This window comes from Aethalodelphis obliquidens, unplaced genomic scaffold (genome assembly GCF_003676395.1).
Source record: "Aethalodelphis obliquidens isolate GAN/ISIS:26980383/991018 unplaced genomic scaffold, ASM367639v1 scaffold44, whole genome shotgun sequence".
Taxonomy (NCBI): Eukaryota; Metazoa; Chordata; class Mammalia; order Artiodactyla; family Delphinidae; genus Aethalodelphis; species Aethalodelphis obliquidens.
In genome coordinates, this window is record NW_020837988.1 from 15,426,801 (window position 1) to 15,454,082 (window position 27,282).

Below are 27,282 nucleotides of genomic sequence, written 5' to 3' on the forward strand. Positions count from 1 at the left end.
ATATGATTAACGTAAGGAACATTTTTCCTCCCCCTCCCCCCAAAGTAGTTCAAATAGCAAATAGCGAGAAGTCTAAATGCATGATGGTTTCTCCTGTTTTCATACGTAGCTCTTCACGTGAGCTGTTTGTTGGTCATCCAATTACTTAAGGGTCAGGAATTCATTCTTTTCATAATGTTCTACAAAATAGACTCATTAACTTTGCTATTATTTCTAAATTGATACGCCCAGTCCATGAAAATCTGATGAAACCTGGTGAAAGGGCACACTGAGCTCGCAGGATGCTCCAGTGTCTCTGTGGAGGGGTTGCTGCATTTGGCTTGTCTCTTCTTCCTCTGCCCAGCCAAGATGGCCTATTGACCACAGATACTCAGACACCTTTCATTTTCGGCAGAGTTCTGGTGAGAAGCATGCTCTAGCCGAACCAGGATTACCTGCCAAGAGTTCTGCGTGTAAGAGTGATTCCAGACTTCCAGCAATTGACCAAACATCAGTCAAGCACAAACATAAAAGTACCACGACTCCAAAGAAATCAGAGAACGCGGGCCCCAGCAAACCCTCTCCAGGTGAGTGGCGGGTTTATTGAAATTCACAAGCTCTAAAATCCCGGCATCAGAGATAAGGACAGCAATCAATTCCTGGTCCCGATTACACCTAGTGTTTTCCAAGCGGCCAATTCAGGTTTTGCAGGGTCTGATGATCTTACGCAAATGATAAAATCCATTTCGGAGTAGACCCTCAGGTCAAGGAGGTGTGAATTATGCAGAGTAACTGTCTCCACTGCCCACATTTTCTGCCCAGTCATCGGCTTTCTGTGGCCCTGGCCTAGAATGGCTGCCTTTTCATCTTCTTCAACCTTCTGGGAGGGGTAAAGGCATTTGGCCCCAGGTATCAAATTTTATGACTCAGTCCAGAGCATGAAGGGAAGCTTTCAAAAGCATCTGAATGGCATAATTTACTGCTGAGAAAGTCCTCCAGTTCTGGGGTTGTCCTCTCTGGGAAAAAAAAGGGGGCTTGGTAAATCTTCCCCTTGGTGCAATTTGGTGAATAATTCACTCTTTAGCTGCCTTTGAAGCAAAGACCGGTCCTCTGCTTAAGGCAGGAGAAACTTAATAGTATCCAGAAAGGGGATAAATGCAACTGAAAGTTTAGAGTCCCTCAGCCTCATCCCCATTAAAGCCAACATCTGTAGGACAAACTTGATTCCTCTGGGAACTGACGTGGAAGTTGGGATAACGAGGCAGAAAGGTCTGCCTTCTGCTTGCGGTGGAATGGAAGCGATCTAGATTAACTGCCGAAGAATTCGTAAACAGCATGCAATTCGCTTAAATCCAAATCACAATGACTTTCTAATCCTAAATAGCTCCTGTCGCGCAACCACCCGTCTGGTTAAGTCTTAATGCATTTTTAGACAATGGCAGCTCTCACTTAGATTAACCACCCACATTTTATAGCTTTAATGAAGTTTAAAGAAAAATTGACTTCCGAAATGATGTCCGTTCAGACAAAGCCCCAACTCTTTTTCCTTAACCAGGGGAAAGTATCATCGTAGTTAACAACTTCTCATTTTGAAGCCTTTTAGTAGGAATTAGGTCTTTAATTCAGCTGTTTAAGAATGAAATAGGGCAGGGGCTTCCCTGTGGTGCAGTGGTTGAGAGTCTGCCTGCCGATGCAGGGGACGCAGGTTCGTGCCCCGGTCCGGGAAGATCCCACATGCCGCAAAGCGGCTGGGCCCGTGAGCCATGGCCGCTGAGCCTGCGCGTCCGGAGCCTGTGCTCCGCAACAGGAGAGGCCACAACAGTGAGAGGCCTGCGTACCACAAAAAAAAAAAAAAAAAAAAAAAAGGAATGAAATAGGGCAGATAAGATCATTCCCCAAATATTTCAAAATCCATGTTGTCATGTATCAAATTGAGGATGTCTTTAATAGAAAAAAATAAATTTAAGTAAGGCAACACCAGTCACTCGATATAATTTTTAGGCTTCTTGCTAAAACTAGGTAGCTGTTTGCATGATGTGCTTTGTCCTCTGTAGAGATAAATCATTCTAATGGACAGCTTAGGCCCACCCCATCTTAGCTTGTCTGATTAATATAGATGTTCTTCCGACTGAGCGGACTCCACACGGAACTTACAACACTGACAGAAAGGGAGAATTAATTCACTTCACTTTCTATAAAACCTCAAATTCGAAGAATCACTAGGCTAGAAAGCACCAAGGTTTAGGCAAGAGAGCCAAGTTGGCAGAAAGATATCTATTTCACCACGTAAGAGATGTTACTTGTAGTAAACAGCCTTTAAAAACCACCAGCTTAAAAATAATGATAATAATAAAATAAATAAATTTTAAAACACCAGCTTTATCACCATATTATAGCTCTAGACCGTGTCCAAGCCCCATGCAGCCATGAGCTGGACTGTGGCCTGGCCGTCCAGCAAGCGTAACAGCCCTGCTGGTTGATGTCAGTTACTACAGAAGCCGACTCAGTTCTATAGCAAATTGGGTTGATCATGTGAGCTAAAAGCAAAGCCTTGGTGTGTTAGGATCCATTCGTTTTACATGTATAGTCTCACCCTCAGAGTTTCTTCATCAGCACAGTGAAATGACAGACCAGGGACATGGCAAGAATTTAAGCTGAGTCCATTCAGGCAAAGTTGAGTCCAGCGGTGGTGACAACTCAGAAAATTCAGATAAACATGCTGCTATTATAGAAAAAGAGGCTTGGGGACCTGAATTATCTGGACACGTTGATCCGATTCACTGGGTAAACTCATAGGTTCCTGCTTTCCTTCACCTCTGTAGGGAAATATTTTTCTAAAGCATTTTGGGGGGGGGGTCACCCAAAGTTGGCAGTAAGTCACCAAAACTTCTTCCCATGTCAGACCTGAGTTCTGTGCAAAACTGAAGCGTTAAGACAGTGACATCCCTTTGCAACATCTGCCTAATAGGCTAACCTTCCATACTGAGTTACGCCAGACTTTTCCTGAATAAAACAATGCAGCTGGGGAATGTGGCTTGACCTACATGCAGATCTATGTAATGGTAATCCATTATAATCCCTCTATGTGAATGATTATCTGGAACGCCTAACACAGCTACTTATCAATACAACAGAGGAACCATCAGTGCCCTCTACTAATAGATGTATAACTGAGATTTTCATTGTACTTCGCACTCTGTTAGAAGAAATTCACGCATTTTAAATTAATTCATACATTCCACGGAACTATTTCTAAATGAGTTGGCTTGTGATTCTCCTTGTTATCTCCCTCCGTGCAGTTTTGGGCAAGTGCTTTAGCGCCTTTAAAATGTTTGGATTAGCATCTGAGCCCCGTTTCTCATCTGCTGTTACTTGGAGCAAGTAACTTCCCTGTGCCTCAGTGTCTTCATCTGTAAAATGGCAGAGCCTGGGCGTCAGCACAGATCCTACCTGCTGGGATGGCTGTGAGGATTCAATGATAAACATATGCTCAGCCATTAGAACGGCCCCCGACACCATAGCTCATACATGACAGCCTTAAGGTATCGGGTACAAGGCAGCTGTATTCAGTAGGGAGAATGGACCAGAAAACTTTGTTTTCTTTGTCTTCACGTTACCTCCTCCCCACCTCCCACCCCAATCTTTTTTCCTTTCCCAAAAATCAGGGTTATATTTTTAAACTCCTAACACAAACGCAGGTACAGACACTTCTACTGTGCCCTGAATTTCCAAAGCAAAACACCAAATGGAAAAAGATGAACCATCAGAAAGCATTCACCAAGTGAGAGGTTTGCTTCCCCTCCAAAAAGACATGGAAAACTCAGGCAGTGAGTCCAGACCCAGCTGGGTCTGATGTGCAATTGATTCAGAAATCCTATTTCATGGTCAAGGTGAACACTGACACAGGGTGAGAAATAAGCCTGGCCGAGTTACATATTCTTCTTTCAAGCAGCGGGAGGCTTGGGGATTAACCTTTACCGAAAGCCCAGTCTGTACACAGGATCTGCATCCTCCCATGAATGAATCAGGGGGAAGCAGAGCTGACAGCAGGCCCCGTGAGTGCAGGGAGCTATGGTGGCCATCAGCTCCTGGACTCCTGCCTGTTCCCAAAACCCCTACCAGCCCCATCCTGCCTTGGAAAGGAGCCACCTTTCCTTTCCAGGACACGCAGAGGCATCCAAAGGCCATTGTGCTGTGGGGGTCTGGCACCTGGAGTCCTAAGTCACTCTTGATCCCCGTGCCAGGCTCACAGGAAGTAAGTACCCTCTCCTGCCCTTTCCTCTCACCTGGAGCCCGGGCAGAGTCCTACTAGTTATGTGCCAGGAAAATGGATCTGGATGGAGTCTGGTGAGCCTGCTTCCAAAATCTTGCCCTTTAAAACAAAGCCAAATGTTCTGAAATTCTCCTCACTCCTTATTGAGTTCAGTGTTCGTCATTACCAGATTCGAATTTGTAGGAATAGCAAAACCTAGTCAGATTAATCGTGGCTTATGGTGGAGACTGTAAAAGAAAGAAACTGCAGTAAACTCCGATGTTAAAATGTACACGTCTAAGGCAGCTGTGGTCTCTTTTGGACCGGGAACTATTCATTTGAAGAGCAGCCTGGAAGGGAAATTTGAGGGCGAATCCCAATCTTCATAACTTACCTGGCAAATAAATTCTGTTGAAGATGTCCTCTGAAAGGCCAAGGTTGATGGGTTTCCAGGCAAGTCCACTGGCATCCAACAACTTTCCAAGCTGTCTGCCCAAGTTAGAGAACAACCAACAATAAGCAAATGCTCCCACATTTATAGAGAGAACCATAATTCTCAGTCCATTTACGGTAACGCTCCTAAGACAGAGGGGCCTGGGGCATCCCAGAGCCCGGAATCTGAAGCTCTGGCTCAGATTCCTGGTCTACCACCTACTAGCCCTATAAACGTAAACTGGCGACTTCTCCAAACTCTGTTTCCTCGTCAGTAAAATGGAGTCGTTACCAACCCCACCAGGTAGACAGGAGGACTGAAATCCTGGGTATAGACTGGGCTTCAGGTAAAGGTTAATCTCGAAGCCTCCCTCTATGTATGAAGCCTGCTTCCAACACCATAGACTGCTCCCAGGTTAGCACCTTTATAAGAGAATAGCTCAACCAAAGAAATTTTAGTTTGAGATGTGAGAGGTCGTAACTTGATTATTAAAAAATTTACCTCTTTGATTACCAATAAACTCATCCATTTGTACCCCCAGTACCTATGGGATGTTAGCATAGGTACATTCAACTGCCCCACACACAGGACCCGCCCTCCAGGGGCTCACTGCCTAGTGGGAGGGCAGGACACCAACACGCCCCAGCCAAGGCCAGTTCTAAGGATGTGTGGGGAGGGGCCGGCGGGGAGAAAATCCTGAAGGAGCGGATTGAGCCAGGGTCTGGGGAGGGAGGCGAGAAAGGTGCGCCCGGCAGGAGGTACCGAGGGGGCGAAGGCATGGAGGAGAGAGCAAGGAAGAGGGGGAAGAGATGACAGACAGACAGACAGACATGGAGGAACTACAAGAGTCTAGGGCCTCAACGTATCCCCAGACTAGGGGCAGAGGCATCACGGGAGAGCTTGTTAAAAATGCATGAATCCCAGCCCAGGCTTACTGACTCAGAACCTGCAGTTAACAGGGCCCCTGGGAGATCTGTGTGCACATCTGAGTTTGAGAAGCGCTTGTGTAGGGTCAGGCTACAAGTTAGGAAGTGTAAAGTTGATGCCCTACGTGTAGGCAAGGACCAGGCCACCGAGGGCCCTGACGTCATGCTGGAGGCGATGGAGCATCAGATCGGCATCGTTAAAAGCTGACTGTGCTGGGCTTCCCTGGTGGCTCAGTGGTTGAGAGTCCGCCTGCCGATGCAGGGGACGTGGGTTCGTGTCCCGGTCCGGGAGGATCCCACATGCTGCGGAGCGGCTGGGCCCGTGAGCCATGGCCGCTGAGCCTGCGCGTCCAGAGCCTGTGCTCCGCAAAGGGAGAGTCCACAACAGTGAGAGGCCCGCGTACCGCAAAAAAAAAAAAATGCTGACTGTGTTCATGAAAGGGGGCTGGCTGGGAGGGTGAGGGCAGACAGAAGCCGAGAGACAAGCTGCAAGCTGCTGTGGACCTGGAGAGAAATGAGAAGGGCTTGACCTGAAGCAAAAGCAGAGGGAGAGGGCCCGGGCTGGAGGGATGTTTAAGGACGTTAAGCCTGGCACAACTTGGTGAGCATTGGGGATGGGAAGAAGGAAAAAGGAGGAATCAGAGAGATCTTGGGGGTCTGGCCCAGAAAACTAAGCCAACGGCAGTTGCCTTTGCAAGGCTGACAAAGCAAGAAGTAGGTGGGGCCCATCCTGTGGCCGTTGTCCGTGAATGAACAGCCAGGATGGGCTAGGAGGAGATGCCAGGAAGCACCTGGGTATGCAGGTCTGCTGCTCAGCAGAGAACTCTTGGCCACCGGAAGGAAGCCAAGGGCCTAGAGTGAGTAAGAGGTGGCTGAAACTACAGGAACGTCTCCCCTGCGAGAGCGGACAGGGTAACGAGAGATGATGAAGGAACCTCGGGAAATACAAACACCTGAGGAGGGAAGGGAGAAGACAACGACAGAGAAATGGTCCGAGAAGTAGGAGCCACGCCAGGAGCCAAGGGAGGCCTTTGGAAATGAGTGGGTTAGAGTGTCAGCTACAGCGGATTCAAGTAAATAAGGACCGAGAGCCCTCCGTTATAGGTCATGGTTTTCAACCGGATGGCATCTTAGCATAGGAACTGAGTTCAGCCGCAGCATTTCCCCAGGTTCTCTGATAAGAATCGCCAGGGAGGTCCTTAATAAAACACACACACCTGGGTCCCGTCCTGACCCAGAGCATCAGACTCTCCAAGGAAGGGGCCTGCAGAGCTGGTTTTCCACAAGCTCTACAGCTGATTCTCATCCCAGAGGTTTGGCCCTCATAGCCTTGCTTCTCAAACTTCAGAAGTTCTTGAGAAATACCTGGGGACCTCAATCAACTGCAGGTTCTGATTCGGTAGGTTTGAGTGGGTAGCAAGGCTGCACTTCTAAGAAGCCGCCAGGTGACAGCCACGCTGCTGGTCTCAGGGCCACCCCGGCAGGAGCAGGGCTAGAGAAAACAGGTTTTGAGGAGGTAAGCCGTTGATCCAAGGTGACCCGGCTTGGCTAGTGGCAGAGCTGAGAGATCTGTCATGCTTGAGGGGTCTCTCTGGATCGTGACTGCATCACGTGCCCATATTCTGCGTCCAGCAAGGATGGCAGATGGAGTGTGAGGTTAGCGAACAAATCATTAACTTCACCTGGACACCTCCCCCGTCCACCTGCTTCTCCCTGCTTGCTCTCTCTCCCTTGCCGTGAGCCCACCAGGATCTCTCTGCTTCTTTCTCTTTCCCCGAGCTTCCCCTCTGCAGCAGAAAGGCCAGATTAGGGCATGACCACAACCTCCCAACCCGGGGCATCTGGAAAATCGGGGGAGAGAGCGTTACCGAAGTGAGACCCAGCGGGCCACCATATGTTGCCGCCAGAACAGCTAATTAGACTGGCTGTGGGAGGGGAGAAGGGCCCACGAGCTTCCACATGGGAACTTAGTGGGAAAGAACTTTCCTGCATCTGTCAGGGACGCCGGAGACCGTCGGCTGGAGAAGGGTGTGATGGTGATGCCATTGCCCTGGTTAGCTCTTCAGTGACTCTGAGCTCCAAGCCAGGCACCTCCTGGGCAGGAGCCAGGCCGGCTGCCCCCAGGCCACCTAGACACACCACCCCCCAGCCCCCGAAGAACGAGTTTTGAGTTTAGATTCATTCACAGCCTTTTCCAAATGTCCTTTCCCACCCTGAGGGCTGCCTCCTGACTGCTCTTTTTCTTTCGTGCAGGTGACGGCAGGCAGCGCCCCCTGTTCTGTGTTGAATATTCCCCTTACTGCTCCGTCTTTGCTTTCTCCCCCGTCCTGCAGCCCAATACCAACTTCTGCAGCCTCCAGCTGCCCCTACTGCCGCCTGCCTCCCCGGGGGGCCGGGACACTTCCCCGCCTCTCCCTCCGGTCTCCTTTCCCTCCTCTCCGGGCCCCGCACCCGAGTCACCGGCAGCCCTGTGCTACTTCCCCATCTCCTGCCCCAGCCCGGCAGAGACCCCTGTGCTGTGCCTGCCGGACTCCCGAAGGCCCAGTAGAATTTACCTCGTGTGGTAAGTCGCCCTCGGTGAAGGACACAGCACAGTGGAGTCAGGGAGTGGGGACAGGGGGACGTTAAGCTTCCGGAGGGCAGCGCCGTGACCGGCGGCAGGAGGTGTAACGTGCGGGGAAGCAGGAAGACCAAGACAGCTGCTCCCACTTCACTCGGCCTTCTTCCAGCACTTAAAGGAGTGAGCGACCAATAAAAGCCCATCCTCTCTCGAGACTCATCTGATTTCTTCACTCCCGCGTCTGGCGCAGTTTCGATCGTTAACCACCAGAAACGGATCAGGCTCCTCCGGGTCTACTCGTAGCCTTGGGGGTGTGACTATGCCCGCCGAGCCGGCCCTGAGAGGGTGGCACCAGGGACAGGCCTCTGGGGGCAGCCCACGCTGGATCTGATTGTTGGTTCAGGACCACACGGAGGAGAGACAAATTCAAGGGCTCAGTCGCTGCTGACAGTTTCTCTCCTGACTCCTTATTAGGCCCTACACCTCCCCAAATCAAAAATCCCACCTCCTGGGGCCCAAAATAAAACATATTTATGGTGCATAATGAAGCTTTAATTAAGAGCTCCTCTGGGGATGCGAGACAACACTCATTTCCAGCACACTCAGACTGGCAAACAGACAGGGCCTGTTATTTGTAACTGTACCGAAAGCTGCCTATTACACCAAGGCAACAGCAGCTCCTGCGATTAAGCTGTAATTCTTCCCACGATCTGAAAGAAGCAATAAATCTTTTCAAAAGGCATCTCAGGCAGAGCCTTGGCACCTCCTGGGCACCGGGCATCGAAGTGAAGATGGTGTGGGGGAGGGTAAACGTTCAGGAATTGTCTTTCTCTTCACCTTGCTTTTCAAACTTGGTCTATCCAGAACCGTGTCTGGGTACGGCAGGTGACGTGAGGGGCGGAACAATTATCAGGTGCGTGGAATTAACGTGGACCGTTAAATGGACTCGGTTCTCAGCCATCAGAGTCTTGTATAAATATAAGGTTTCTACCTTTTTCTCCCTTTCCTGGTCAAATTAAGAACTATTCAGTCAACAATTAGTGTCCCAGCACTGTCAAGAGAACTGAGGCAGGACTACCCTGCTGGTGCAGTGGTTAAGAATCTGCCTGCCACGTGGGGAGGGGGAAGGGTAAGCTGGGACGAAGTGAGAGTGGCATGGACATATATACACTACCAAATGTAAAACAGATAGCTAGTGGGAAGCAGCCGCACAGCACAGGGAGATCAGCTCGGTGCTTTGTGACCACCTGGAGGGGTGGGAGGGAGACGCAAGAGGGAGGAGATATGGGAATATATGTATACATACAGCTGATTCACTTTGTTACAAGGCAAAAAGTAACACACCATTGTAAAGCAATTATACTCCAATAAAGATGTTAGAAAAAAAAAGAATCCGCCTGCCAATGCAGGGGACACGGGTTCGAGCCCTGGTCCGGGAAGATCCCACATGCTGCAGAGCAACTAAGCCCGTGCACCACAACTACTGAGCCTGTGCTCTAGAGCCCAGGAGCCACAACTACTGAGCCCGCATGCTACAACTACTGAAGCCCACGCGCCTAGAGCCCGTGCTCCACAACAAGAGAAGCCACTGCAATGAGAAGCCCGCGCACCACAACGAAGAGTAGCCCCCACTCGCCGCAACTAGAGAAAGCCCGCGCACAGCAACGAAGACCCAACGCAGCCAAAATAAATAAATAAATAAATAAACTTATTAAAAAAGAGAGAGAGAACGGAGGCAGACACCTTCTATGTAAACAGCTGTTTGGTTTTTTTGCTACTGGAGGTACCCCTTTGCCCAGATACTAGAAGGTGTGGGCTTCACGGCGCCCAAAGCAAGCCACAGTCTTCCCCAAATTCACCTACAAACTTCAGGGTGTCAGGCCGGCCGGCAATGAAACTCCTGAACACAACCCCCTCCGTTCTCTGTAAGGCAAAGCGTCTGTCCTCCTACCTGGAGGGGAAGTTACATTTCACCTTTCAGTGTAAATATAACTTGGCCTTCCTGCAGATTAATATATGTAACATGCCACGGTGAGGACCATCTCAGAAAGGCCCCAGAGGTCTGAGGTTTGGTTCACTTTGGATGCGGGCAAGGTGATTAGGACTGGAATTCATGGACATACAAACTAGGCAGCTTAGGTCACCTCATTTGTAACTTCAGTTGCAGATGGAGAAGAAGGAATAATTCCCAGGAGTTTGCTTTCCACTGAACCTAAAGCGTATCACAGGGAAGAAGTCAGTGGTGCAGCCAAGTTAGATTATAATCTTTAGGCCAAAATGTGTTACTCATCTCTGTGAACCCCTGGATCATTGCATAGCAAAGGTGCACGGGTATTTGTTGAACAAATTATAATAAAAAAACAAGTTACTGTTTGCCTCTTGGATTTTATAACAGGATTAAGGAAGAGAGCAAGAATAACACAGGGGCTTCCCTGGTAGCGCAGTGGTTGAGAGTCTGCCTGCTGATGCAGGGGACACGGGTTCGTGCCCCAGTCCGGGAAGATCCCACATGCCGCGGAGCGGCTGGGCCCGTGAGCCATGGCCGCTGAGCCTGCGCATCCGGAGCCTGTGCTCCGCAACGGGAGGGGCCACAACAGTGAGAGGCCCGCGTACCGCAAAAAAAAAAAAAAAAAAAAGAATAACACAGAAATAAAGGCTGCTGAATAAGTTACTCTCAACCTATAAAGCCTGCATAATAATAAATTTCTGGTCAAATTCAGTTCTCTCAGGGGAGTGACTTCAGATTCCCAATTATTATTAGTAGTAGTATCACTATTTGTGGTGGAAGCAGCAGTTACCATTTTTAGCAGCTAATAAGCACCAAACACTGAGTTAGAGCATTTACATACATTATTGCTAATCTTCACAATAACTCTACAAGATAGGAATATTCCCACTTTACAGCTGCAGATACTGAGATTCAAATTGCCCAAAGTCAGAGGATTCTGTTTACAGTACCAGCAGTGTTTTCTTCACTGCCAGACCTGGTCAAACAGCCTCTCGTGTTTCAGCTTTATTACTTTAGTTTGCTGAGAACTCAATTAGAGGAGACAGGATTATGGAAATCATTTTGGAAATCATTTAAGAGATCTGACGCTTTGAAGAAGGTACTTTTTTTGAACAAGAAAACAGACTAACCTTTTATCTTAAGTCATCCTTGGTGTTCAGCACAAGAAAAAACAAATGGTTCTACTTCTGGAATTTCCCCATAGTTTCAGCTGAATACATCTTCTCAAGGCCTGCTAGGCGATTATGATTTGCCCTGCAGTAGAATTTGAGGCAACACACAGGCTGGCTAAGACAGGGTCCTCACCCTTAAGGAGCTTACAGTCTAGTTGGAGAGAAAAGACACACACCTGAGGCAATTTTGGAATATTTAAATGCTAAAGGCCCTAAGGACCCTGAACGTCTGGCCAAAGCAGACTCCTAAAACTGGAAACAGACCTCCAGGGACTTGCTGGCTGGCACATGTTAGTGCAGGCTGAAGAAGAAAGGCCCTCTGGGAGGGCGTTCACTCCCCCGAGGGTGTGCAGGTGTGGAGCAGGGGGAGTAGGGGGCTGCAGGCAGGGTGAAGTTCTGCTGCCTGGGCTGTGAAGGAAACTTGAATATTCTGCTGGGAATCAGAGTAAAATCCTTGTGACAAGGACCTTTGAGCCAGGTCCTGAACACACACTGGACTTGGCCTGTGCCCTGAGCCTGGCCCTTCCCTGATCCTCCCTCTGTTTCCTCCTCAGTAAGTAATAACCCCCGCTGCTTTCTCCCCGGTCAGCCAGGGGCTTAGGCAGGAGGCAGTCGCTGACTTCTGAGCGCTGGACAGGAACGAGGCCTCAGGGGATGGGGAGAAGCCTGTGGACCAGAGGAGCACAGCTCCTGGGGCTAAGTGCCTCCCTGCTTTCCTCCATGGCCGGTCCCTTAGTGTAAAGCCTTGGTCCCTCCTCCTCTCTCCCCACGCTTGGTCAGTGAGATCCTGTGTAACCACCATCCTACACCATCTCATTTCCTGGAGGATTCTCTTCTCTCCTTTCTGGTCATGCCCACAACCTCTCTGGGCTCCAGCTCCACCCTAAGCTGGAACCCACACCACCGGTAGCTCCCCCTTTTAGTAAGTTCCCTGTGGAACACGATCCTCTCTGTCTTAGAGCACAGAACCCACTGCCTTCCCCTACCAGGGCCTGTCAGGGAAAGTAGGTAGTACCTAATCACTGTTTTAAATGAGGTTTCACGGACTGCCAAGGAGAGCTTTCATTCCTTCCCTGAATCTGGATGAAAACTATTCACCCAACCACAGCTTACACCACGAACATAAATTCAGTTGTCTTCACGTGCCAAGAAAGGCTGTTCTCTCGCGCAGGACTCAGGGACCCTTCCCAGCTTTACCCCCGTGGCCTGCTGGCTACGGCTATTTCTGAAATTTCTGAACTGTCCAAAAGGGGATGAGCCAAGCAAATTCTCTTGGAAGCATTTAATCGAGATATTCACAATTTAACTGCCTGTGAACTCGAGAACTTGTAGAGCTGCATGGAAAATAACAAAACTCTTTCCCTAAACTCACGGGCACTGACACTTAATACGTGTGAGGAAGAAACTTGAGATTATTCGTACTAATTAGCAACCTAATTCAAAATGTGAATCTTAAAAAAAAATATTGGGAACTCAATCCAAGTTAGCACTCCAGCTACCATCTTCCTGTGAGTGTATCATCCCAGTCCAGTGGTGGGTAGCACACAGGCAAGAGAAAGGGTATCTGGTCCCCAGATGCTTGGAACCTTTCTGGAAAGCCAGATTAGCTGCTAAAAAACAACCTGAGGATATGAATATGCAGGTGTAAAATAGGTTGTGATTCAAACTTGGATGAACACGTGGGGAGCAGGGCTTGTGGTGTGTCCCAAATGTAAAAGGCTCTTGACGGTTTTACCAACAGGCCCATCCCAACATCTAAGAACTGGAAGCTAGAAACTTCTTAGTCAAAGGAAACACCCCCTACAGACTCCACATTGCAGGTGTCAGGGGTGCTCATTAATGGTGATAAAAGCCTTGTGAAGTAGGTACTATTATTCCCATGTCACAGGTGGGAAAACTGAGGCTTCCAGAAGTGATTTGTCCAAGCCCCCATGGCTAGAAGGTCATAGAACCAGATTTCAAATCCAGCTCTTCCCTGACCTCCTGGGTCTATTTCCTTAAAAGCCTTCCCCACCCTTTGAGCATTCTTTCTACAGAAGATGTTTTCCTGTAAAAATTATTGAAAAGATTTTGCATCTTTCAGCAGCCCAGGCATTGCAGATTTTATCAAGCAAGAGGAGGCCAAACCTAATAGTCAGCCCAGAAATGCAGAGCCCGAGAGCGTCTGGGGACAGAAGCAGAGAGAAACTGCAGCTGCCCGGGAAGGCGCCAGCCCTCAGGGGAGTAGGTAAGGACCTGCAGCTCGTGCACCTCAGTCCTCAGAGAGACTGACTTGTGCTGTAACCTGGTGAATTCCGTGTGGTTTTTAGACACTTCCGTTTTTATGTGAAGAGTGTGTACCTTACAGTGAAACACTTAAAAGCAAACTATTGGATCCAATTTCCTTCTCCAAGGGAGGCTGCTGGGAAAAGGCAGGGCAGGGAGGAGTTTTAATTTTCTCTGCCATTACTCCATAAGTGAGACTGTGCATGGTTTTGAGTGGGTGCCCGCCGTCAGGCTTCTGGAGAGGGTATTTGGGTGGTGGGTGGTAGGTGTTGGGGGATGGGGTGGGGGTGGGGGGTGGAGAGGCAGTCTGCAGCCCAGGGATGTCTCACCTGGCCACAGTTCCTGCCCACTTCCCAGGAGGGAAGGATAGGGGGGTCTGTGGATGGCAGACGACTCACCTCCCACGGAGATCTTCTCCCCTCTGATCCAAGGCGTCAAGACCTTACCGTGTAAGAAATAACATCGAAGCGAATATAAGCTTTATTTCAAAGCCCTGGTTGGCGGATACCTCCTCTTTCAGTCTTGAGCGTTCATCCCAAGGCCTAAGCCACGCTTGTCCTCTCCTGCGGTGGCAGAAGGAAAGGAGGAACAGGTCCTAAGGACGCCCCTTGGGATTCAAGGAAAGGGATGCTTGGTAGCTCACCTTGCCAAGGACCTGTTCTTCCCCTTGGGGAAGCCACCGAGCATCACACTTCCTTGCCACCCGATAAACACAGGCGCCTTTCTTTAAAAATATGATATATACTGTGGTGGACACACGCAAGTATAGAACATGTATCTGGATGGCCTGAAGTCAGGGGCGATTAGAGCCTATGTGAATCTCTAGCAACTAGATGTCCACGGGCTCCCAGTGATCTAATGCCTTCCGTTGGGAAGGGCAGACCTCACTTCTAGTTCCAGCTCTTCTTCCTCCCAGCGATGGAGTCTTGGGTGGTCAAGTAGCCAGTCTGGGTTACAGTTCCCTTGTCTTAAAATAAGGATAATGATATCTACCTCACTGCATTGCTGTAATAACTAAAGGAGCTAATATTCTGACCAGGACTTGACGATAGTGGGCACTCAACTCCTGTAAGTTTCTCTCCTGCCATCTCCCCAAGAGTCCTCAGTGAACTGTAGACTGTTATTTGAAAGGTGAGATTCCCTATGCATCAGACGTTCCTGGACCCGGGAGGCTCATCTAATCCGCCACCTGCACCCAGAAGACATCTTCCATGATCCTGAGATTCACTGAGATTTTGTCCCAATTTTCTATTATACCAGGACTCCTCATCTTCCCCCAATTATTCCCTCAGTCATCTCGCTGTAGTCCTTTTTTTTCACATTCTAAGTGGTTTGCATAAGTGGGAGTAGGAGTCACATGTTTGAATTGCACCAGTGAGAGATTCGAAGCAAATGGGACAGAGAGGTAATACATAGACAGCTCTTACGAATAATAAGAAAAACACAAATGCCTAATAGAAAAGTTGGGGAAGAGGCACAGCAGACAATTTCACAGAAGAAGAAATACAGATGGCTGATAAAATTGGAGGGAAAAAAAGTTCAAGCTCACTCAGTAATGAACGTAAACTTACATGAGATAAATTTGGCCTACCTTAGCTAGGCTAAGGTTTTTTCAAATAATGTTCAATACTGGTAATGAAACTAATAACTAACATTTCCTGGGCACTGATGTGTCAGGTGCTTGCCAAGCCCTTGGCATGCATTCCTGATGACACAGTTATGAGAGATGCTTTCATAGTCTACCTGTAGGGTAACTTGGTACAAAGTGGAATTTGGCAACATGTGTCAAAGTCTTTAGAAAGCTTGCAATTCCACTCCTATGAATCTATTCTAAGAAAATAAGACATATAGTCAAGGAGTTATAAGCAAGGACATCTATCCTGGAGTAATTTGTGGCAGCAAAAAAACTTAAAATAATCTATATACCCAACAATAGGAGAAGGGTTATACAAATTATGATATTTTATATAATGTACCCTTGCAGTATAATTATTATTGTGTTCTTCACAATTAACGGCAGGAGATAATGCTCACAATAAAATGTTTAGGGAAAGGAAGCAGGACGTAAAGTTGTATATACCCAGATATCCCAATTTTGTTTTTTAAGACAATACTTCTAGATAAGAGAGGCCTGGGTTGTAAATTCAAATGTCTTCAGGGAACAGACAGGTATGGCAGGAGAAATACATGACAAAGGCTGTGGGGCCTGTGGTGAACCAGACATGCTCCCCCTAAAGGCAGGTAACTCAGTGTTCAAACACTGAGCCAGCAGACAAGTACAGGATGAAAATAGCCCACGGGTCTTGAGTTTGCAACCCACCTCTGAATTCCAGAACAGTAGCAATGGTCTTCTGAGTTTTGGATATTGGGTGATTTTTATTTCTTCTTCATCCTCTTCTGTGTCTTCCAAATTTCCTACAATGGACATCGACTACTTTTTTAACCAGAGGAAAACAAAACTCTATGGCTGTCAGAATGGACGAAACTGTTGGTCAAGCACACGTGGAAGTCTAGACCAAAGACATAGTCTTAGGGCAGAGAGATGTTTTTTCTGGTTTCATCTCACTGCACCCACGACATTCGGTTGCACCTAGTCAGACTCCTGGAAACGGCAGGCACTCCAGTCAGGGCTGGAGTCCATGCAGGGCCTGGAGTCCATGCAGGGCCTCAGAGGCCCAGCACCACCAAACCAGCTCTACAACAAATGATAAAGGAATTTATCTAAGTGGGAAACACAAGAGAAGAAAAGAACCTACAAAAACACACCCAAAACAATTGAGCAAATGGTCATAGGAACATACATATCGATAATTACCTTAAACGTGAATGGATTAAATTCTCCAACCAAAAGACACAGGCTTGCTGAATGGATATAAAAACAAGACCCATATATATGCTGTCTACAAGAGACCCACTTCAGACCTAGGGACACATTCAGACTGAGAGTGAGGGGATGGAAAAAGATATTCCATGAAAATGGAAATCAAAAGAAAGCTGGAGTAGCAATACTCATATCAGATAAAATAGACTTTAAAATAAAGAATGTTACAAGAGACAAGGAAGGACAATACATAATGATCAAGGGAACAATCCAAGAAGAAGATATAACAATTATAAATATATATGCACCCAACATAGGAGCATCTCAATACATAAGGCAAATGCTAACAGCTGTAAAAGGGGAAATCGACAGTAACACGTTAAAATTGGGGACCTTAACACCTCACTTACACCAATGGACAGATCATCCAAACAGAAAGTTAACAAGGAAACACAAGCTTTAAATGACATAATAGACCAGATAGATTTAATTGATATTTATAGGACATTCCATCCAAAAACAGCAGATTACACTTTCTTCTCAAGTGTGCACAGAACATTCTCCAGGATAGATCACATCTTGGGTCACAAATCAAGCCTCAGTAAATTTAAGAAAATTGACATCATATCAAGCATCTTTTCTGACCAAAATGCTATGAAATTAGAAATCAATTACAGGGAAAAAAATGTAAAAAACACAAACACATGGAGGCTAAACAATACGTTACTAAATAACAAAGAGATCACTGAAGAAATCAAAGAGGAAATCAAAAATACCTAGAGACAAATGACAATGAAAACACAATGATCCAAAACCTATGGGATGCAGCAAAAGCAGTTCTAAGAGGGAAGTTTATAGCTATACAAGCCTACCTCAAGAAACAAGAAAAAATCTCAAATAAACAATCTAACCTTACCCCTAAAGGAACTAGAGAAAGAAGAACAAACAAAACCCAAAGTTAGCAGAAGGAAAGAAATCATAAAGATCAGAGCAGAAATAAATGAAATAGAAACAAAGAAAACAATAGCAAAGATCAATAAAACTAAAAGCTGGTTCTTTGAGAAGATAAACAAAACTGATAAACCAATAGCCAGACTCACCAAGAAAAAGAGGGAGAGGACTCAATTCAATAAAATTAGAAATGAAAAAGGAGAAGTTACAACAGACACTGCAGAAAAACAAAGCATCCTAAGAGACTATTACAAGCAACTCTATGCCAATAAGATGGACAACCTGGAAGAAATGGACAAATTCTTAGAAACGTATAACCTTCCAAGACTGAACCAGGAAGAAATAGAAAATATGAACAGACCAATCACAAGTAGTGAAATTGAAACTGTGATTAAAAATCTTCCAACAAACAAAAGTCCAGGACCAGATGGCTTCACAGGTGAATTCTATCAAACATTTAGAGAAGAGCTAACACCCATCCTTCTCAAACTCTTCCAAAGAACTGTGGAGGAAGGAACACTCCCAAACTCATTCTGTGAGGCCACCATCACCTTGATACCAAAACCAGACAAAGATACTACAAAAAAAGAAAATTAGAGACCAATATCACTGATGAATATAGATGCAAAAATCCTCAACAAAATACAAGCAAACAGAATCCAACAGCACATTAAAAGGATCATACACCGTGATCAAGTGGGATTTATCCCAGGGATGCAAGGACTCTTCAATATACGCAAATCAATCAATGTGATACACCATATTAACAAAGTGAAGAATAAAAACCATATGATCGGGCTTCCCTGGTGGCGCAGTGGTTGAAAGTCCGCCTGCCGATGCGGGGACACGGGTTCGTGCCCCGGTCCAGGAGGATCCCACATGCCACAGAGCGGCTGGGCCCGTGGGCCACGGCCGCTGAGCCTGCGCATCCAGAGCCTGTGCTCTGCAGTGGGAGAGGCCACAGCAGTGAGGGGCCCGCGTGCCGCAAAAAACAAAAAACAAACAAAAAACAAACAAAAAACCACATATGATCATCTCAATAGATGCAGAGAAACCTTTGACAAAATTCAACACCGATTTATGATAAAAACTCTCCAGAAAGTGGGCATAGAGGGAACCTACCTCAACATCATAAAGGCCATATATGACAAACCCACAGCAAACATCATTCTCAATGGTGAAAAGCTGAAAGCATTTCCTCTAAGATCAGGAGCAAGACAAGGATGTTCACTCTCGCCACTATTATTCAACATAGTTTTGGAAGTCCTAGCTATGGCAATCAAAGAAGAAAAAGAAATAAAAGGAATCTAAATTGAAAAAGAAGAAGTAAAACTGCCACTGTTTGCAGATGACATGATACTATACATAGAGAATCCTAAAGATGCCACCAGAAAACTACTAGAGCTAATCAATGAATTTGGTAGAGTAGCAGGATACAAACTTTAATGCACAAAAAGCTCTTGCATTCCTATACACTAACAATGAAAAATCTGAAAGAGAAATTAAGGAAACACTCCCATTTACCTTTGCAACAAAAAGAATAAAATACCTAGGAATAAACCTACCTAGGGAGACAAAAGACCTGTATGCAGACAACTATAAGACACTGTTGAAAGAAATTAAAGATGATACCAACAGATGGAGAGATATACCATGTCCTTGGATTGGAAGACTCAGTATTGTGAAAATGACTCTACTACCCAAAGCAATCTACAGATTCAATGCAATCCCTATCAAATTACCAGTGGCGTTTTTTACAGAACTAAAACAAAAAATCTTAAAATTTGTATGGAGACACAAAAGACCCCGAATAGCCAAAGCAGTCTTGAGGGAAAAAAAGACAGAGCTGGAGGAATCAGACTCCCTGACTTCAGACTATACTACAAAGCTACAGTAATCAAGACAATATGGTACTGGCACAAAAACAGAAATATAGGTCAACGGAACAGGATAGAAAGCACAGAGATAAACCCATTCACCTATGATCAACTAATCTATGACAAAGGAGGCAAGGATATACAACACAGAAAAGACAGTCTCTTCAATACGTGGTGCTGGGAAAACTGGACAGCTACATGTAAAAGAATGAAATTAGAATACTCCCTAACACCATACACAAAAATAAACTCAAAATGGATTAGAGACCTAAATGTAAGACCGGACACTATAAAACTCTTAGAGGAAAACATAGGAAGAACACTCTTTGACATAAATCACAGCAAGATCTTTTTTGATCCACCTCCTAGAGGAATGGAAATAAAAACAAAAATAAACAAATAGGACTTAATGAAACTTAAAAGCTTTTGCAAAGCAAAGGAAACTACAAACAAGAAGAAAAGACAACGCTCAGAATGGGAAAAAATATTTGCAAACAAATCAATGGACAAAGGATTAATCTTTAAAGTATATAAACAGCTCATGAAGCTCAGTATTAAAAAAACAAACAACCCAATCCAAAAATGGGCAGAAGACCTAAATAGACATTTCTCCAAAGAGGACATACAGATGGCCAAGAAGCACATGAAAAGCTGCTCAAACATCACTAATTATTAGAGAAATGCAAATCAAAACTACAATGAGGTATCACCTCACACCAGTTAGAATGGGCATCATCAGAAAATCTACAAACAACAAATGCTGGAGAGGGTGTGGAGAAAAGGGAACCCTCTTGCACTGTTGGTGGGAATGTAAATTGATACAGCCATTTTGGAGAACAGTATGGAGGTCCCTTAAAAAACTAAAAATAGAATTACCGTATGACCCAGCAATCCCACTACTGGGCATATACCCAGAGAAAACCATAATTCAAAAGGACACATGCACCCCAATGTTCATTGCTGCGCTATTTACAATAGCCAGGTCGTGGAAGCAACCTAAATGCCCACCGACAGACGAATGGATAAAGAAGATGTGGTACATATATACAATGGAATATTACTCAGCCATAAAAAGGAACGAAATTGGGTCATTTGTAGAGACATGGATGAATCTAAAGACTGTCATACAGAGTGAAGTAAGTCAGAATGAGAAAAATAAATATTGTATATTAACGCATATATGTGGAACCTAGAAAAATGGTACAGATGAACCGGTTTGCAGGGCAGAGATAGAGACACAGATGTAGAGAACAAACGTATGGAGAGCAAGGGGGGAAAGCAGTGGCGGGTGCGGGTGGGGGTGTGATGAATTGGGAGATTGGGATTGACATGTATACACTGATGTGTATAAAATGGATGACTAATAAGAACCTGCTGTATAAAAAAATAAATTAAATTAAAAAAAAACAGAAAGTAATTAACCAAAGCCTACACTTCCAAATCCTCCATATCATTTTTTTCTTAAAAAAAAAAAAAAGGGCTTCCCTGGTGGCACAGTGGTTGAGAGCCTGCCTGCCGATGCACGGGACATGGGTTCGTGCCCCGGTCCAGGAAGATCCCACATGCTGCAGAGCGGCTAGGCCCATGAGCCATGGCCGTTGAGCCTGCGCGTCCGGAGCCTGTGCTCCGCAACGGGAGAGGCCACAACAGTGAGAGACCCACATACCGCAAAAAAAAAAGAAAAAAAAATATATATATATAGAAAGACAGAGAGAGAGAGAGAGAGAGACAGAAAGAGAGAGAATTCAGATTGTCACATAGAAGCATTTGTTCCTTAAAATGCCATCAGCCCAGCCTGGGTGGGCACACAGCTCCAATCCTTTACATCCATAGCCAGATGCCCAGTGCATCCTAGAATCACTGCTACGTCTCTTACTGGGGTTTATAAAAACTTGGGAGGGGCCTGATAAGAAAGCTTAACTGATTTCTAAAGAGCCAATGAGTAAAGATTCTCACTGCGTCCCTGATTGTCCCATGCAGTTAGCAATAAAAGGAGGCTTATGGAGTATCAGGATGTTGGAGGCGCAGACTGCTGCTCCCCTGAGAGGCGCCTCCACTGAAGCAAGTCTGTATTGACTTGGTCTCTGGCTAAGCCAGACACTTGGAGGATTTCCGTTTCACCTGCCTGAGCTGTTACCACACAGGCCTTGCCGAAGCTGTGGAGTCCTGTCCACTCTACAGGGTGAACCGCTTTGGGAACCGAACGATAAGGATGGCAGCGCCTCACCAGATCCTACAGGATAGCAGAGGGGGGAGCAGAAGGGGGTGGCCAATGGCAGGAGGGAACACAGGAGAGTGGAATCAGAGAAGCAGGTCCAGTGTCCTATCCACGTTGAGAGGGTAAAAACCCTCCGCAGTGCACACACTAGGAATGAAGTGGATTCTTGTTTTTACAAGGAAATTGTTAGTCCAGCCAGGGCAGGGTAGTGGTTACAAACTGTAGCATCAGGCAGATCCGAGTTCAAATGTTCACTCCATCACTTACTGGAAATAGGATCTTGGGCAACTTATGTGACTCCCTAAGCCTTGGTGCTCTCACTTATGATGTGGTGTGATTGTGGCACCTGTTCCACAGGGTTGTGAGCCTAACTGTGTGCATGTAACGCAATTAGCATGGTGCCCTCAGTGCTTATGCGTTATTTTTATAAGGCAAGTTTTGACCAAACCATTTCACCCATAGACATTCCTACCCCTTTGGGCACTTGACCTCTCTCCTCTTTCTACATCTCCTCATACTTTAGATTCAGGAGGCAACGGAGAGGAATTCTATCACAGTCAGAGGTTACAAACTGATTTGGGGCTAGTGACAAAGAGGAGATCATGATTTCATCAGAGGGTTATGATTTTTATTTGCACTGAGTAGTAAATGTAACCATGATCATCAATTTAACTGGGCAGCAGCTTCTAGAGCCTTCCTCCCAATCTGCCAGAGTAGACTGTACCTTTCTTAATGTTTTGTAAAGCTGTAAGTGAAGCAGGAGTGTCCTGAGTGTATGTTGAACAAATTGGGATGAGAAAGCACTGGTGGGCTTTGTAGTAGTCGTTCCTGGAGTGTTGGTTTTCCTTCTCAGTAAATACTGGTATGAAACCATCATTTGAGAGATGTTACCCATCATCAGCCCTGACTGACGTGGGGCTGGACAGTCTTCCCAGAGCTTCTGCAGAAAGGATTTGTATCCTCAGGGTCATTGTGCTGCCCCAGGACCAACCTGAGCTCCACAAGTGTACAAAAGAGAGTTCATAGGGACTTCCCTGGCGGTCCAGTGGTTAAGACTCAGTGCTTCCATTGCAAAGGGCAAGGGTTCGATCCCTGGTCAGGGAACCAAGATCCCGCATGCCACACGGCACAGCCAAAAAAAAAAAAGAAACAAAAACAAAAGAGAGTTCGTACGCGGTAAACTGAAACTAGCTCTCCTGTACTCCTTCGGTACCACCAGTCATCTTAACCGTGCCCGTTTTCCTCTCCAGAGCTTGTTTGTTGCCTTATGGGACCCTCACCCTTGGTGTTAGAGGTCTCTCAGCTGTGAGCACCTACAGTAAAATGATAAGCTTATCTTTTCTCAATACAGATCCAATCGTTCAACAAGAAGGTCCAATGTGGGCAAGTGACACCAAGCTGAAGAGGCCAACTCGAGAGAGAAGAAACTTGGTCCCATCCTCACAGCTAATAACGGTGATGGAGAATACCCCCGAGAAAGCCAAAAAAAAAGGCCTGAGTGCTCTCTCCCAGAAGGAACCACACCCAGCCCTATCCCAGGCCTTCCAAGGAATGAACAGTCCTCAAGAGTTGACCGAGTCCTTGGGGCCACCACGCATAGCTACCACCTTGGAAGGGCCAAGAAGAATGATGTTTCGGTTCAGAGATGAAGATTTTTATTCCGTTTTATCCTCAAACTCTGGAGAAGAAAATGATGACACTGAAGAGGAAACCCATGTAGAGGAAGAACTTTTGCTGGCTGGTATGCACCCGCTCCGTTCTCCTTCCAATCATAAGAGAAGTAGATTTCTTGGGACATTGGCCACTCAGGCCAAAAATAAAAGCTTTGAAGAAAATCCTGCAAATTGCAGAGCGAATTCTATAAGAAGTGAGTCCAGTCATGGCTCATTACGAATTAGCAGTGCAATGCAGCTAGTGACAGGGCAGCCTTCCACCTGGCAAGGGATATTCCAAGACCCTGGGCGGCCTGATGGGGGGTCTGCTAAAGAGAAAGACAGCAGTGACAGTGAAAATGAGAAGACCTTTCATTCGTGGGACACCAAATCCAAAAGCAGTCTGGAGGATGACCTTAATGCTGAAAATGTATTTCGTGATGTTACTTCTATGGAAGACAGGCCCGGAACCCATGATTATGAAAGAGATTGGCAGGCCCATTTAAGTGATTCTCATAATCCTCTTGGCTGTTTTTTTGCTGGTAGACCAACAGCTCCAAGATCATCAATGAATTCATCCTATAACACCCCAGGATCATTCATGCATTCTGCTCTGAGAGACGATACTCCAATAGACCTGTCCACATCATCTACCTTAGCTCCCAGTTCAGACTCGGAGGGAAGCTCCAGGTTTAATGTTCGTCAACCACTGTCCCCCATTAGAAACAGGAATCTATTTGCCAGTGCTGAAAACCACAGTTATTTTCCTGTAAACAGTGTGCATGAATTTGATGTCAGGGGAGCAGAACATATTACTTTAACAAGCCAATCTCAGGAGGCTCCATTACATACAGAAGATCTCTTACTAAATCCTCAAAGCAGCTTGTCCTTGGTGGAGTCTTCCAGCTCTTCTCCATCAGAAATGAATTTACAAGGCCACTTGCATGTGCCCAGGTCCCTGCAAGAAAATATACCTTTTAATTTCTTTGCAGTGTCTGAGTCCCCAAATCAAAATGACAATGGGAGCAGAATGGAGGTCCCTGGCGTCACCGATGAAAAGGAAGCCACTGAAATAAAGGCAGACCCTGAGAAACTCAAGAAATTACAAGAAAGGTGAGGCATTTTCATAATTATATGAATATACATATATATTTCTAAATTCTATTTCTCTAACACGAAAATAAGCAGTGCTTTCCTTAAAGGGTCATGGGGATTCTAGGTCAAGGGAGGCCCTTCCTTGACATTTTAATGATTTCTTCTTTCAAGAAAATTATCTAGTTTGTTGCTTTTAAAATATATGTCTCTACAAAGAAACGTTCGGTGTTCCAGCCCAATTTCTTCAGTATTCCCAAAGTGTTTTTTTCCTTGAATACCGTAACTTTAAGAAAGGCAAGCAACTATACTCCAATAAAAAATAAATAAAATTTTTAGAAACAAAGAAAATAAAAGGCAAGTTTGCCAAATATAAGGGTTTTGGGGTTTGCTTGTTTGTTTTTGGCCGCACCTTGCAGCTTACAGTTTCTTAGTTCCCCGACCAGGGATCGAACCCGTGCCCCCTGCAGTGGAAGCATGGAGTCTTAACCACTGAACCGCCAGGGAAGTCCCAAGGGTTTCTGACTTCTACATAGGGCTTCCCTTTCCCCCTAGCAATTAGGAACCAAGATTTTTTTATGAAATGGTTGTTATCTCCCCAGAGAAGGAGCCATTCAGCACTTGGAAGTTCACCAGCTCTCCCCCATGAGCTCTGCGCAAATCCAACCAACAGTTCTAGAATTTGAACCTTCCAAACTAAAAGGCTGGTCTCCAACAGTTGCCATAGCTACCTCAGTTCTCTGAAGGGCCACGCTGGGGTGACCACTGCTTCCATTTTATGTGCTGCTTCTCATGCACAAGAAAGGAAGAAAGAAGATCTTTTTCGAATTGTTCTTTTCTTTGATCTCTCCTTTCTCGTGAGATGATTTTGGGACATTTGACAACTATGAAATGCAATACTTTTTAAAGCTGTCGTTAAACACCATGTTGGGATTTGACCATTTAATTTATGATAGGTGTTGCCATGCCCTGATATTGGCTTACTGATCTGGAAAGTGATTCTTTGAATACGAGCCCTCTTTTTTGTGTTAGCATGGCTCACTGGGTCATTAATTATCCCATTGATATTCATCTGTAAGTGGGAAAATTCCATGGCAATGAATCTGAATGCAAGAAGGAGGAAAAGATATGACTTAGAATGCTCACACCCTCCTGTCTATCATTCGACTGCAGGAATGACGTAAGTTCCTTGTTAGCAGCGCCTTCTTTTTTTTCCACATCAAACAAACCACCAAAAGACAGACCCAGGGTTAAGGGCCAAAGGTCTCGGCACCCGTCCATCCTCACCTACCCAACAATACTCTTCAAACCCACTTGGCAGGGGTCTGGACCTCCACCATCCCAAAGCAATGCCTTCGGGCTAAAAATGACTTCTTTTAAAAATGCACCCACTTCTAGGTGTAGTAATGCATTAAACAGCTACTGTTTGTGTACTACGTTTATCAGACACTCTCTTTTTTCTGTATACAATAAACCTTATGCTTTTCTTATTATTTCAAAATTATTCATTTTAGGAAATATTAAAAATATAAACGTAAAAGAAAAATCACCAATAACCCTATAATCCAGAGAAAAGCACCGTGAAAAACTCTTTCCAGTCTTTTATCTTTGCATATAAATGCAATTTTTAGTAAACATTGGTTCATATTTTATAATATGCCTTATTTTAAGATTTCAAGCCCATTTCTCAATGCCACTTACACTCTTTAAAAGGTTCGCTTGAGGGCTTCCCTGGGGGCGCAGTGGTTGAGAGTCTGCCTGCTGATGCAGGGGACACGGGTTCATGCCCCAGTGCGGGAAGATCCCACATGCCACAGAGCGGCTGGGCCCGTGAGCCATGGCCGCTGGGCCTGCGCGTCTGGAGCCTGTGCTCCGCAACAGGAGAGGCCACAACAGTGAGAGGCCCACGTACTGCAAAATAAAGAAAAGAAAAAAAAAAAGTTCACTGGATTAGTTAGCTTGATACATACAAATAACATACGCACACTCTAGAGAATTAGAAGCAGAACAAAACTTGGGCATCCTGGTGCCCACCTTCCAGCAAACGGAACATCACTGGAGCTTGGGAGCCCCTCACTCACTCTATCTCCTCATCTCCCTCCTTCATCTCCTCCCTCCCAACCCCCTAAACCCTCTGGAAATCATTCTTGCATTGCAACCATCATTCCTTTGCTTTTTAGTTTCTTGTTGGAAGTTTTTTTGCTTCATGGCTTCACCATATGAGCATATGTATTCCTAAACAACACATTGTATATATTTTTGAATTCTGTAGAAATGTTCCTATTATTTTTGAACTCCCTAGAAATGGAATATCTGTTCTCCCGTGACTTGCTTTTTCCCCTACATCGTTAGCCAGGTGCATCCTGGTTGGTATTCTGGGGCTTTAATGCATTTGCTTTCACCACTACAGACAATTTCGCCATTCTCCTGTCGATGGACATTTGGGTCCTTTACTGTTTTCTGTACACAGTGCTACATGAACATTCTTGTAAACGTCTCCTGGTGCACATGGGAACAGTTCTCTAGGATATTTATGCAGGAGCGGACTTGCTGGACTGGCGGGTAGCACAGCTTCCACCATACAAGTAATGCCAATGTACTGTCTCAACAGTGATGTATACTGTTGTCCATCCTTGTCAGCACTTGTACTGATTGGCTTTACAAATTGTCACCAGTCGCACGGGAGTAAAATGATACCGTGGCTTTAATTTACATTTTCATGACTGTTAGTAAGGTTAGGTGTTCTGTTGGCTCTTTTAAAATTTTTTTTGGCCATGTTGTGTGGCATGCGGCATCTTAGTTCCCTGATCAGGGATTGAACCTGTGGCCCCTGCATTGGGAGCAGGGAGTCTTAACCACTGGACCACAAGGGAAGTCCCTGTTGGCTCTTTTAAATGTTAAATGACCATTTCTATTTCTTCTTCTATAAAATGCTTATCTATGTCTTCTGCCCATTTTTCTTTTAGAATATATATATATTTTAAATCCTTTATATAGTCTGGCTATTAATCTGATTCTTTGACAGTTGTGTGTTGGAAATATCTTTTCTCAATTTGTAGTTTGTCTCTCCTCTTTC

At 45.7% G+C, this 27,282-nt stretch overlaps 1 protein-coding gene across 2 annotated transcripts in view; it reads left to right on the forward strand.

Moving 5' to 3' along the window:
- MARCHF10 (membrane associated ring-CH-type finger 10) overlaps window positions 1-27,282 on the forward strand; it is an 82,963-nt gene that overhangs the window by 31,395 nt on the left and 24,286 nt on the right. Inside the window, exons 3-5 of one of the 2 annotated variants that reach the window (XM_027081278.1) lie at window positions 395-566; window positions 13,414-13,557; window positions 22,814-24,227. In XM_027081278.1, the coding sequence (XP_026937079.1) occupies window positions 395-566; window positions 13,414-13,557; window positions 22,814-24,227 (1,730 nt within the window). Of the gene's footprint in view, window positions 1-394; window positions 567-13,413; window positions 13,558-22,813; window positions 24,228-27,282 lie in introns of those variants that run through there. The other variant, XR_003427655.1, reaches the window with a different exon arrangement.